General features: G+C 45.9%; 1 protein-coding gene across 14 annotated transcripts in view; it reads right to left on the bottom strand.

The window, feature by feature from the left end:
* The window catches only part of magi2a (membrane associated guanylate kinase, WW and PDZ domain containing 2a), a 158,731-nt gene that overhangs the window by 5,635 nt on the left and 139,487 nt on the right, over positions 1-13,609 (bottom strand). For 4 of the 14 annotated variants that reach the window (XR_013773012.1, XR_013773013.1, XM_079294518.1 and 1 more), the window contains 10 exons: positions 12,955-13,162; positions 10,783-10,824; positions 10,549-10,664; positions 10,061-10,253; positions 8,255-8,518; positions 7,275-7,460; positions 6,232-6,448; positions 5,230-5,452; positions 3,939-4,133; positions 1,134-1,272 (listed from right to left, as the gene is read on the bottom strand). Coding sequence is in view for 12 of the 14 variants with exons in the window: in XM_079294518.1 (XP_079150644.1) it covers positions 1,134-1,272; positions 3,939-4,133; positions 5,230-5,452; positions 6,232-6,448; positions 7,275-7,460; positions 8,255-8,518; positions 10,061-10,253; positions 10,549-10,664; positions 10,783-10,824; positions 12,955-13,162 (1,783 nt within the window). In the remaining 2 variants the exon portion in view is untranslated. Of the gene's footprint in view, positions 1-672; positions 894-1,133; positions 1,273-3,938; positions 4,134-5,229; positions 5,453-6,231; positions 6,449-7,274; positions 7,461-8,254; positions 8,519-10,060; positions 10,254-10,548; positions 10,665-10,782; positions 10,825-12,954; positions 13,163-13,609 lie in introns of those variants that run through there. The other 10 variants (XM_079294525.1, XM_079294519.1, XM_079294526.1 and 7 more) reach the window with 7 other exon arrangements.

Below are 13,609 nucleotides of genomic sequence, written 5' to 3'. Positions count from 1 at the left end.
TAGATGCACAAAAACACACACACAGCGCTTCACACACACACAAGGCACACCATAATATTCATGCACATGCCAGAGACCACGTTTCTATGCCAAACATATTCTCAACAGCTCTCTAATGATGGAGGACTGTGTCTTCTGGCTGACCACAGTAAGACTCCCTGTGCGCACATTTCAAGGCTGTAGAACCACCTCAGGGCAAGTGTTACAAAAGCTCTCCCCACGGGAGAGATTAAATCCCCCGGCCCGGAACAACAGGGCCAACACGGGGAAACACCATCATACTCTATTTCCTGTGTTTAAGTGCAGGGAGGTGACTGCCGAGGCAAAGCGCTGATGAACGTGCATCACTGGGGGGCTTTGGTGTCGCGGCGTTCCCCTGAAACGTCTTTCTCTCTGCTGGGAGGACGCTCCGGAGCTTTATTACCCCGCGGTGTCACCGGAACAAATCCCCCCCCTCCACGCCCACTTCGTGCCGCGTTGAGGTTTCACCGGGTAAATAATCTGCCGAAATATTTCACGTTCATCTCCTCTGGCTGACTGGTTTTTTTTTGGGGGGGCCTGTCCTGTAGGTAGCTGTTGATTTATCTGCTGGTCAGGAGGAGAGTTATGTTCACTAACTTTACAACCTCCTGGAGCTCTAAGCCCTTAGTAAGTAAGTGCATCCTCAACAGGCGGTTACAGCAAAACAACACACAAAACCACAGCACAGAAAGCCAGGGTGACGTGAAGAGAAAAGCATTGGTATGATCACAAACCGTGTCTTTAGAGGGGCCCATTAGGAAGAAATAGGGGGAGCCATGCTTGTCACTTTTCATGCACATGGAGAGACTGGAAGATACCATTCCTATAGAAGGGGAAGTAACAACCTAGACCGATCAATTAGTGATGGGTCACTGGAATGGACAGAAGATAAACTGATGTTAGTCAAGATAGAAGAGACATATGATTAGTTGTTGTAACAGCATAGTGAAATACAGAACACAGTCGATAAAGACAGAAGATCTGACATGATGCATGCTGGAATAATGTTATCAAGAGGTAAAGTGATATTAAGACAGTCTATGAGTTAAAAGAGAGGTAAGAAATGATCCTGAAGACAGAGAGCTGATGTGGAGCTCTGCGTGGATACTTACCGTACTCTGGGACCTGCCCCGTGCCCCTCTTCAGGAGAAGACGGACACGCCGCCCTCCAGACTTGATCAGCTCGATGGCCCGGGCGTGGGTCATGTTCTGGGTGCTCTCTCCATTGATCTCAATGATTTGGTCCCCGACCTGGACGTCAGGAAGTGTGTGACAGAGGACGAAAGAAGTTGTAAACATCTGTCAGAGAGGAAATGTGCACTGACGCACATGTTGTTTTGGTTCCGATTTTAACCTTAATAAAAACTACACGATATGGAAAACGGTGTCCACACAAGCAGAGGAAATCTAACGCCACATCACACAAGCCAGGTCCATAAAGACGAAGGAACTTTGTTGCTCTGCACCCTGTTACATCTCCATAGAAAATAAAAATATTCTATGCAATGTGAATAATGGAGCTCGTTAAGAACCTTCAAATATAGACGGACATGTTTGTGTACGAACAGCATATAAGGAACCTTGGAAGGTGTTAACTGTAGAAACAATTACATGAAACACTGAAACCTAATTATAAAAGGTGCTACAATGTTGCAGAAACCTGCCGCTCGAGTTCACAAAGGTGAAAAATAAGACGAGCCGGTGAATGCAGGTGTTTGCATTCATGCTGAGATTGAGTCAGTTGTGATGTGGCAGGTGTGCAAATGATCTAAATGGAATATTGATCAGCTTCTTTTATAATGGACGACAGTGAGTAATATGGATCACTATGGATCTACGATTCACCGGCTTTCCCACGGGCCTCTGTAAGCGTCAATAAGCATCACCGGCCATGAACTGGTGTCAGTTATAATTCATTTTGGCAGTAATGTCGACATCAAATTTGAATGGAATTAAGGCGGACCCTTCTCACGGGGCGGCTGTGGAACTGTGATGAATACAGCAGCTCCGTTAACAGCTAATGTAAATATTAACTGGGCCACTTCTCCCTTCTGTGACCACACGGATGGGGTCAAAAGTCAGTCCTCCCCCCCCTCACTTCTCAGCCCATCAAGGGACGGCTCCGAGGTTGACTAATGGGGGAGGATCCACGGGGAACGGGACAAAAAACACGGCGGCCAATTACTCGAACAAATGGAGAAGTCCTGCGGTAATGGCAGGGGCAATTTGAAAGTCAGGAGCCAAGTCAAGAGAGGGGGAGTCATGAGGTGTCACTGCAGTGGTCTGAAGAGAGGTGGAAGGCAGGACAGTTCAATCATTATTCCTCGGCTCCTTACAGCAGCGGACTGATCTCCATTTTCATCTTTAATAAAGGGGGAGCTGGAGTCGAATGAACCGCACGGGGAGCGTGAGGTGGAAATGAATCAGCCGACTCCGTCTTTTATTGAAGGTTTAAAGCTCAAAGAGGTAATTAAATGTGCTGAATGATTATTCGTAATAACCCATCACTTCGTGCAATTTTCTTAAAAGCCTCTGCACTGCCACTTGGACCAAACCCCCAACCCCAAAAAGAACGCTGTTAAAATGTGTTAGTGCTCCTTACTGATTCGTTTGTGACTAGCAGGATCAAAGTAGATACTTTTTTCCTTCTTAAAGATGTGACAAAGTGCCCGTTGAGGAGAAATGACTTGGATGAAGCTCAGAGTGCCGTAGAGACTGCAGGGAGTCACGGTGCAAGAGAGCTTTTGCTTTCTGCACCGTACCGTGTCAAAGCAGCACTCAAATCCACAGTGACGGGCATGTGGAATGCTTGTTACCCAATACCTCACATTTACTTAGAGTTCGATGCAGATTGATTCCTCTCTGCATGCGGCTGTATGGATCAAGGATTGTTGATCAAAGTGGTCTCTGCACCAAGTCGAGTTTATTTCAACGTCCCACCAGCAGAGCGACTGTCTGGCAATTCATCCGACACAAATCACACTCAGTGGAGGAAAGTAACTCGTGTGTTGCTTGAGTGTTTTATGCTACTTTATACTTCATAAATTACATAATCAGTCTTCTGAAGTTGAAGTACTTTTTACTTTACACTATTTTACTGGTACTTTTACTGAAGGAAAGGATCCGAGTATTCCTTCACTGCAGCTTATATGCTGAATTTAAGTGGAGCTCAAGAGGGATGAATCTTCCTCTTCCACCTGCATCAAGGCTCACTGGACTCCCATCGACTGCACCAACGAGGCAGGAAAGTAATATCTCCCCCGGGGGCATTTTGCACACATTATCTTCAACGGGTTCATTGCATATAAAGAATGTAACGCAGACTGATGCCATCAGCTCCACACAGAAAGAGGACATGCAAGAAAAGAGAGAGAGAGAAAGACGTGCTGGTGGATTCATTCTGCATTGACAGACAGAGAAAAGTATTGAAGTTGCACTTAATGTTGCTAGCAGCAAAACACATGGCGCTAACGAGGAGACAGCGTCAAGGGCTTTATTACATCTTTATGAATTCAGAAAATATGCGTCTGCTTTCTCTGGCCGAATAGTACAGCAGCAACTCTAGCTAGAGGGAGAATTGTGCAGCTATCCAAACAGCAAAGTATCATTTAAGTTGGCCCACTTAAGTGTTTTATCTGTCTTTATCTTTCTAAATATTATCTGTTACTAAATGCAAAGGAGAGTTTTTTAGGAACTTGGGAGAAAAACTTCTAAAAACCTCAAAAAGGACGAGCCATCTCTGCGTTATTTTGACAGATTATTTCGTAATCGGCTCTGAAGAAGTTGCTGCTGCAGCTTTGATAACATCAGACAATTACAGTGAGCTTCTGCGATGTAATCCAAGAAGATAGAAAGCAGCTTAATCTTTAAACGTGGTGTAGCGGCTTCCTAACAGGAAATGACATCATCCAACATACCCTCATCCTCCCGTTGCGGATGGCCGGTCCGTCCTCGGCCAGTCGTAGGACGAACAGGTCCATCTTGTACTCCCGTCCTCCGCGGATGCTAAAACCAAAACCTTTCACACTTTTCTCCAGCTCCACCGTGAAGAAGTCAAAGTCCTGTGAGAGCTGAGACGAGCAGAGATCAGATGCCCTTAGAGTCGACGTTATCTGAGGAGAAAATGGGCCATTATAGCGGAAAATAGTCCCAGGACTCAGCAAAGGAAAACAAGTGAAGGAGAAGGGAGCGAGTGCAAGGTCAACAAAACACTCTAGTACACACACACATATAAGAGGTAAACATTTAAAGTACGTCCTAAAGTTTGTGTCAGCTGTGCACTTTGTCTAACAAGCTAACTAACAGTGAGTCAGCCTTTCTCAGGGCACTTTTACAGACTCACAGTTTAGTGTTTCACTCTTAAGTTCCCATTTTTTATTTCTAGTTGGCTGGGAAGTAATATAATATAAAGAATGAAGTATATTGAGGCAGACAGTGTCAACTCTAAGCAGAAATATATGAAGTGATGTGGTCCAACAATAAAATAATACAGAATATACAGAAAAAGTAGTTTAGTTTCCTATTTTACACATCGAGCAGGCACAGAGCAACATTAACATCAACGCAGCTTTAAAGAGTCACGCATTCTGCTGTGGGAAACATCCCGACTTCAGTTAAGTTAATAAAAAAGATAAAAATGTTTTGCCTGCGAGGAAAATGTTAAAGATTCGGATTATTGCTGAGTCAGGTGAGTGTGAGCCAACAGCACTGTTATTGTTGTAAATATTGTTATTGCCTTTTGGTTTGAGGTTCAGAAGATGTTCTTTCAACCACATTTCTTTCCGGTGATATTGGGTGACGTTACATCGATACTATTAGACAGGTGAATATTTATTTGTAAAGTTTCCAGAGTGTACTCCTTGAATATCAATCATATTAAAATGCTAATTAAACGTCATTCAACTTTATATTGGAGGGATTTCTTGCAAATAGAAATGATATAAAAAAACATTTGGAAAGGTGACAAATGTTTCTTGAAGCTGAAGCTGGTAAGAAGAATGGCTCTTTGTAATAAACCTGAAAGACAGAGAATGTTTTTCACGACAATAATGAAACTAATTTGTACATATGAAGAAGGAATTACCTTTTATTTTCTCTCTTTTAAAAAGAAATTCATTAGTTTCTTTTCTTCTCATGTGTTTGTGTTTATCAGGATGCATCAGTTTGATTTTATTTATTTTATTTGGTTCATAAAAACCCCATCCTTACTTGGACTGGTGGCATTCGGTAGTCTGGCAGGAACTGCCTGGTGTCGGTAGCTAGCTGTCTGTAGTCCAGCAGTGGCGGGTGTCTGTAGTCCAACGTGGGGGGCTGCCTGTAGTCCGCCACAGGAGGGTGCCGGTAATCCACTGGCGGCTGTCGGTAATCTGTGAACGGCGGCTGTCTGATGTCTGGTTTAACATCTTGCCTCGCCTTCACCTCTGACCTGTAACTAGCAGACCAATCAGAGTGAAGAAAGAAATCCCAGCAGGCCTTCCATTACCGTCATCGCTATCTTGGGATACGCTGCGGCACTTGTTAGGTTTTCGGGGCTGTGAAAATAACGCTTTCTGACAAACTGCTGGGTCACCCAGTGCAGATAGAGACGGCTTGTTTTGAGTTTGCACTGACAACCATCAAACAAGACTAAAGTGGGGAAATTAAACTGCTTTTCTCCAGACATCGCATTAAATGTTTATAATAAAAACAAGTTATCTCAGGGGTGGCCGTGCCGAGTACTGCGTAAAGCAGAGGGGAAATGCAATGACACTGTAGATTTTGGAACCCTGTAGTTCTTGGTAAAATATTCAACGGATCTCTATGGAGACGCAATTTATGTAAATAATTTAGCGGAGTTAAGTGATGTTGTACAACAAGCTGAGGAGGAAGAGAGAGGGTGAGAGATGAATAAGGAGAGGAGACGATGTTACTGAGAGAAAGAGGGGAACGAAACGAAGACAATAGATAAAAAAACATGAACGAAAGGTAGCGAGAATGGGGACAAGGGGACAACGTTATGTGCTTCACTCATACCTGTACTCTCAGAGGAATAGGGTTTGCCCCAGAGACAGATAGAGGGGTTTGTCTATGAAAACTCCTCACTGCAGCAGTGAATCAAGACAGCAAATATCACGCTGTAACTGTAGCGTGAGGATGAAACCGCTTTCAATTGAACTCTGAGAAGAGGTGGCGTCGCTCTGTCAGCTGGAATCCTTATCAACGGAGTGTTACCTGCTCTCGTGGGGGTAGGTCTGGGGCGGAGGGGCGGGCAGCTGGGCCACGGGGCTCTGGTGAGGCATCGGGTTGGGCTGGCTGACAGAAGGGTTGGGTTCTGTGACCGCTGGGTTGGGGTGCGAGGCAGCGGCGCCCGGCTGGGTCTTCGGGCTGTGCTGCTGGGCCATGGGGCTCTGCTTCTCGGAGCTGGGGGCTGATGGGGGATTACTGATCTCTGGGGTTCAAAAAGAAGGAGTACGGGACAAATCGAATCACAACGTGTACTTTCAAGCTTCAGTCTTGAAGTCCATGAGAAAATGACTCTACTTCTCTAGGGCGGGGCTACCTTGTCCGATACTAAACTGAGTTTGGTCTCTTCAAACAGAACTTCTAATATCTGGCTCTTTAGCTGCTAAACGCTCCACTATGTTCAAAGTAAAGTTGCGGACAGGAGCGCTGAACAATGAGCTGAAACTCGATTTAAAGATCCATAAAGCCGCTGCAGATTGGGTGCTAATTCGCTGTGCGCTCATCAGAGTGTAAATCGCGCTACTCGCATGTACAACACCAACAAAACAGAAGCCCACTCCACGACTACCAACAGTCAAAAACTCCATATGGATATCTTTAATGTAGCTCTAAATAAAGGTGAACGCCTACAACAGACGAGCAGTTAAAGAGAAGGAGGCAAAGCAGCCATTATTATCAATAACCACGGTGCACACTCTGTCCATCTTTCAATGTAAACTGAAAGTCAGTCTTACTTAGAAACTGTTAAAGTAACAAAGCCATTGTGTGTTCTGTATTAACGCAACCGCAGTAAGAAACAGCAGCTCCTGGTAAAGCAAGAGGAACACCACTCATGAATGTGACGTGTGACAGTTTATCTAAAAAAATAATCACATTTCTGCAAAACTCATCTTACAACTTTGATTTAATGGAGCAAAGTCAATTGCTATCATAAATCATTGCCAACGTATCGCAGTTCCAAAGTCCTCGTCTATCATGTCCACGCGTGTGTGTGTGTGTGTGTGTGTGTGTGAGACCACGTGTTCGCTCACCTTCCTGCGGTATGATCCTCAGGGTGACGCTGAGGCCCGCATCCTTGATCAGCTTAACGATGTCGGCGTGCGGCATGTTGACGATGGACTGGCCGTTCACTGCCAGGATCCTGTCCCCCACCTTCAGCTTCCCGCAGCGGTCGGCCGGGCTGCCCTCGATGATGCGGCCGATTTTATGGGGCACAGCTGTTGGAGGATTAAAACACAACACGCCGCAGGTAAAGACGCGCTCAGCAGCAGGTTGGAGGATTACGCACCACTCACTGACGGACTGCATATGTCTCCGTCTCTCTCATTCTGCTGTTCACCGCAGGCTTACGTAAGGCATCCAGTTTTAGTTGTTTTCACGTGTGTGGGCGATGCGCCGACGATCTCGGCAGCGTAGCAGAGATGTGTGTGACTGGTGTACGCGCGTATAATTGAGGAGATGGAATGAGAGGTGCTTCACTTTTTATGGAGCCGTGACCTCTTATACTTAAGTTTGGCACATATCTTGACCCTATGCACTCTTAGGAATACGGTTCTACCCAGAACCATTTGCTTCTGAAGAACCCCTTTTTTAAAGGGGTTCTTCTTGAACATCAATCATATTTAGAATGCTAATTAAACGTCATTCCACTTTATATTGGAGGGATTTCTTGCAAATAGAAATGATATAAAAAAACATTTGGAAAGGTGACAAATGTTTATTGAAGCTGAAGCTGGAAAGAAGAATGGCTCTTTGTAATAAACCTGAAAGACAGAGAATGTTTTTGGTTCAGGTACGCCAGCAATCCAAATCACCAGAGTCCTGTACGGCTCTAGTTAGCACCTTTATTTCTAAGAGCGTACCGTGACTTTGCATTGTAGTTTGTATGAGTCTGAGAGCTTTCACACGAGGTTTAGCACTTGAAGCACTTGTGCAGAGTAGAGGATGACTGATGATGAAGCGTCTACTTAACTCCACAATCAAACGCCACTCGAACAATCACCGGACTCACTGTTGCTGGCGGCTGCCTCGGGCCTGTTGAGCGAGCTGATGATAACAAAGCCGAAGCCTTCGCTCTCCTTTCGATTGATGATGACGTCGCTGGGTTGCGTGTTGGCGGCCGGCGTCCTGTCTGAAGCGGCGGCGGCGTTGCCCATGGCGGCGCTGGGCGCCTGGGTAGTGCCGGTGCTGTTGGCGTAAGTGAAGTCACTGCGAGGGGAGCTGTGCTGCGTGGAGGCGGAGCCCGGGCTACGGCCGTTCTCCGGACAGGACTCACCTGCAGCGGGAGGTAGAGAGCTGAGTATTTACACGAAGACAGTACTGGAAGAAGTATGCCGAAAGATATTTACATTTGCAGTCGAGGGGTACGAAGAAAACATCTATAACCAAAACCCTCCACACCGTAACAACTTTGTAGAGTCCCAATACAACAATGTGATACTAAATATACATAAATACTCCCCAAGTAAAAGTACAGAAGTGTTATAAATACAAAGTAGTCGAGGCATCAAAAGTAAAAGTATCCATCAGGCTGCTTTGCTCTTTAACGATGTGCTGTATTTTATGTATTTTTTATGTAAAAATCTCAATCTCAATCAAATGCAGCCTGTCAATCACTTCACGTTGTTATCTATAAATGAAGGCCCTTTAACGTTCCCCACACTGTGCTGCAACATCCCCCGTGGGATGCATAACTGCTTTGGCAGAATCTAAGGATGATTCTGCATGTGCAAAGACAATTCATTTTTCAGCAGACTCCTTTCTCCTCCTCTTACACTCTGCACACGCTGGAGCTGAATCTCTCTGAAGAATCAGGAATCAAAACAGAACACAGAAATAAAAAAAGATAAAAAGCAGAAGCAACTGTCACAATGTGGTGGAACAAATCATTCAAATGCAGCATCGCGTCAATCCAGCCAGAGCAAAAGCAGCTTCTTGCTTTTTTTGTGTGTGTTTGCATTCTGGCATACGGAGCAATCAAACCCTCTGCTGCTGTTGTTGTTTTGATAGCTCACCGAGAAGCGGTGAAGTGGTTTTTCTCTTGTGAATATAAACTGTTGCTTCAGCTTGCTGAATGCGAAGTCACAGCCAGATTTGTCACCTGCAAAAAGAGTACGCGTAGTAGTGTTCCCTTACACCAGCAAGTGTCCAAATAGTTGTTTTAGGAGGAGAAGAAACAGACAAAAGAAGAGAAAGAATCGTGTAAATTGCGGGATAGTGGGTGCAGGCAGAAGAGCGGAGTCTGACACCTCGCAAAGCGCCAGTGGGAGTCAGACAATTAGGATGGAAATAAGGGCCACAGAAGAGGCCAGGCATGAGTCAGACAGTAGCCTTTGGTGAGAAGAAATTGACAGAGAGGGAGGAACGGAGTGGGAAGAAGTGGATTGGTGAGAAGAGTGTGTGCATGTGTGTGTGTGGGCTGTAATAATGAGAACAGGGAAGGCCAGAGTTCAAAGGAGGAAGTGCCAAACCCAGTCTCCAGGCTGAAATGCAAAGAAACTTGAAGGACCAGAGAGCAACGGGGTGTGTCGGAACAAGAGCGGACTAATGTGTTGCTTTGAGGAAGGCTTGGGTGTAATCACTCAGAGAGAGATAAGCGCTTCAGCTTTCTGAAATGCTGTTTCCTGAATCATTACGGGACAAAAACGGTCGCAGTGAACGGAAAAGCAGAGAGAGGAACGGAGAGAGAGGCATTCAAAGAAAGAGAGAACGGAGTGAGAAGCAAGCCAGTGAGATCAATTCACAAAGCACTGTCCTACAGCTGTTCTGTGCAGGACTGACCGCGTTGAAATAAAAAAGCCACGCATCAACTTCATACCTGCTCCCTGCACCCGCCTCCTGATGACCAGATTGACCTGGCCGTTGCGCGCCGCCCCGTGCATCAAGTCAATGACGTATCTGTGTGGCTTCCCCACCACCGGGATCCCGTCCACAAACAGCAGCTCATCGCCGGGCCGCAAGCGCCCGTCTACGTCTGCCGGACTCTTCTCGATGATCGCCCCGATCAAAATCTGTTGTCACATGGAGACCGTTACACACAGGAAGGAGAGGACCGCTTTGGATGCTGGACGAGTCTGAGTGTCGCATGCAGTGGGTGTTAAGTTGGTGGTTATAGTGATCCATAAATAGCTCAATTACATGATTGAAATATTGTTTTGTTACTTTAACAGACAGCAAAAGACATCAAAGCAGCCAGAGCCAGCACTCTCTCAGGGGTCAGAGGTCAGGGGTTAGGTGTACACAGTGTGTGTGTAGCGGGTTAGAGAGGAGAAAATGACAGGGTTCCACGCCCATCGCCATACGAGCCTTCTCACGCGTCTCCGGACTCACAGGCTGCCCGGCCTCGTCCCCGCCCAACACCCGGAAACCGAAGCCGGACTTCTGTCTGCGCAGGTGCACCTCCATGTCCTGGTACTCCGCTGCTGAAGCGACAAGACCACAGACAACGTTAAAATCCTGTTATTGCCTTGTGTTGTCTTCAGGTTATGGGCAGTTAGAACTTTCACAGTGTCCCTGCAGAGCTGAGGGTGTTTTTGTTACCTGAGGAGTCCACAGGAAAAACGGTCCTTGGTTGGCCAGGTTCTAGAACAAAAGATGTAGAAAGCAGCCATAAACAAAAGAAGGCACCACTATTATACATACAGACACCCACACACACACACACAGACAGACGCAAACACAATCTCCCATAAAGGCGAGAACAAGGCAGAACGGCCCTGCCTCAGCATTCATGTCGCCGCAGAATTTCAGCATCATCCATAAAAGTCAGGAAGTGCTTACGGCGTGTAATACACCCATCTCTTATTTACAGAGTGAGGTGGGATGCAAGCACTGATCTGCAATCAGGGGCTTCACACAACGCCATGATCTGCAAAATGAACTCGATTGCAGACGAGAGGCTGAGAATGACAAATTGATTCCGATTGTAACCGTTTTAATCACACCGGAGCGCTCTTGCTGGGACACAGCAGGGAGAAGGGAGGAAGAACATCACGGCTGCAGACGAGAAGAGTGACACAGCTGTTTTCCACAGAAACCACAAACGGCGCTTCTTATAGAGTGAGCTGGTTGTTTGCAGGAGAGGAACAAGGCGAACACTTTACGCCGCGCTTTCTGCAGTCAGAAAAACACGTCAAATGACTTTCACGTGAACTAATCTCACCTCGAGGTCCGTTTAATAGCAGTTCTGAGCTCATAGCACCATTTAATCACCGGATACTACATCCATTGTCAAGATTTGTAGATAATTTTCCTTTTTGTTTTGTTCTCAGCTCATTAAGGATGTCTTGTCTTATTTATTGACAATGTTTTGGTCTACTCAAGCTACCGTGTAGGTCAGACATCACAGCTGTGTGTGTGTGTGTGTCTCTAATAATTCTGCCACCAACAGCCACATTTCTTTCCAATCAGTGACCTGTTCTTCTGGATAATCCACAGATGAGGGACTATTTCACACCAAAAACGTTCAGCCTCTACCACTAGAAATAATAATCAAATCGAGCATTCCTAAAATCTGTCTGTGCCGATGCCCTGCTGAGCCTCAGCAGACCCGACCCCTGGCCTTTTATTGAAAGGAAGACAACAGTGGATGTCACACTGATCACTGTACATCCACAGCTGAGAGGAAGGGAGCGACAAAGAGAGAGACAAAGGAGACTTCCTGACAGCCACGTCCTCTTACGTAAGAATCCCGTCTGTGGAAACGTTCACTGTCTCACGTCAGCCATGGCCCACCTCAGCGGAAACAAAAGAACCCTCCAACAAAGTGCTGCCACACGCAAAACAAGACTCCATTCATGTCTGTAATAACATTTACTGCCATCATTGACTCCTGCACTGCGCCAGCCTTGACATACTGCACATACACAGGCAGCAGCTGCCGTTAAAGATGCTGAATTCATGTTTTTTTTGCGTCTGTGTGAATTTAGAGGTTTTATGACACTATAAATTCCCATTTGAAATGATAAATCATTTAAACCTTCATGTTGGGACATACAATCTAGAGACGGCGTATTGGATTAAATTAACTGAAATAAAGAATGAAAAATCCAGATATTCGTATATAAACGTGTGTTGTGGTGTTTCTCGGTGTTTCTTTCTTCCTTCTGAAATCCTCGCTACAGCCCTGAACACGCATACACTCATAAAACAACATATATACTCGTTTCTACTGCCAATTCCCACCGGCCGTTAGACTTTTTATGGTGCATCCTGATGATATCCTAACAAGAAAAAAACAACTTTCTCCACATTTTACAAGTCCGGGGATGGTAATAATGCTGGCACCAAAGCATTATGTCCAGCTGCTGTATGGAGTGTTTATTCATGGACACATCTCCGTTTACGACGCGAGTCGGCAGGATGTCGATGTCTGAATGTAAAGATCCCTCCAGTCAGTCAAAAGACTGAGCCGATAGGATTGTGTGGCCGTTTAACAGAAGATCTAATGAGATAATGAGAGGAATTAGTGAGTGTTTGGGCTGAAACAGATCTTTCACTTTGATAGAAAGAGGCTGCTCACCCGAGCAAGCTTTTTAATTGTTTTGTGGAGCTTCAAAAGTGAACAACAACAAAGAATCCGTGACTCAATTTGTGTGCGTTTGTGAGAAAAAGAGAAATGAATCTTCACGACTCCACCTTCCAATTAGAAGTCCATTCGCCGTCAGTGTTTTGTCACAATGCTACACCTGCAGTATCAGCTCTGGTACTTACGCCTACTCTCATAGATAGCCCTGGACTTCTCATAAAGGTCATAGGGGTCTGGTTTAGCCAGGGCCAGGGCCTCGGTGGCTGAGTCTGGGGCCGAGGCCCCGTGAAGATGGTGGGTTGGGAAGGGGGCGTGGTGGGGGATAACTGGGGCTGACAGGCTGGTCTGTGCAGGGCTGCCCTGGCCCTGCTTGGACTCCCACTGCTCCAGCACCTGTAAAGCACAGCAGCGGCATGAGGAGTCAATATTTCACCACCACCTTTCCCCACTCGTGACAATCGCTTTGATCCCGGTTAAACTTGAGCAGAGTTTGCTTTCATGACTTCTGACCGTTCGCTAATCCCCACCGCTCCTAATTACCGTCGCTCCTCCTGTCAAGCCTCCTGTTCTCGCACAGCACACATGCAGCTTACCGAGATAATGGAGGCAGATTCATCACTCACAATTTTTCAGCGATTCAAAGAATTAAAAAGCGATTTTGTTGGCTGAAAAGACGACACTTCCTAGTTGATTTTATCAGCTGCAGCTGGCTTCACAAGCTTATGCTACGGCTTAAATGAGCTAGCTCGGACTTTAATATGCACACGAGGCTACATACCCTCACCTGCTGATGATCCATAAAAGATGGATAAAACTAGTTATCCCTAAAATGATCTACAA

The sequence above is a fragment of the Melanostigma gelatinosum genome, assembly GCF_949748355.1.
Source record: "Melanostigma gelatinosum genome assembly, chromosome: 22".
Taxonomy (NCBI): domain Eukaryota; kingdom Metazoa; phylum Chordata; class Actinopteri; order Perciformes; family Zoarcidae; genus Melanostigma; species Melanostigma gelatinosum.
Note: the sequence above shows the minus strand (reverse complement) of the source record. Positions and strands in the feature narration are given on the sequence as shown.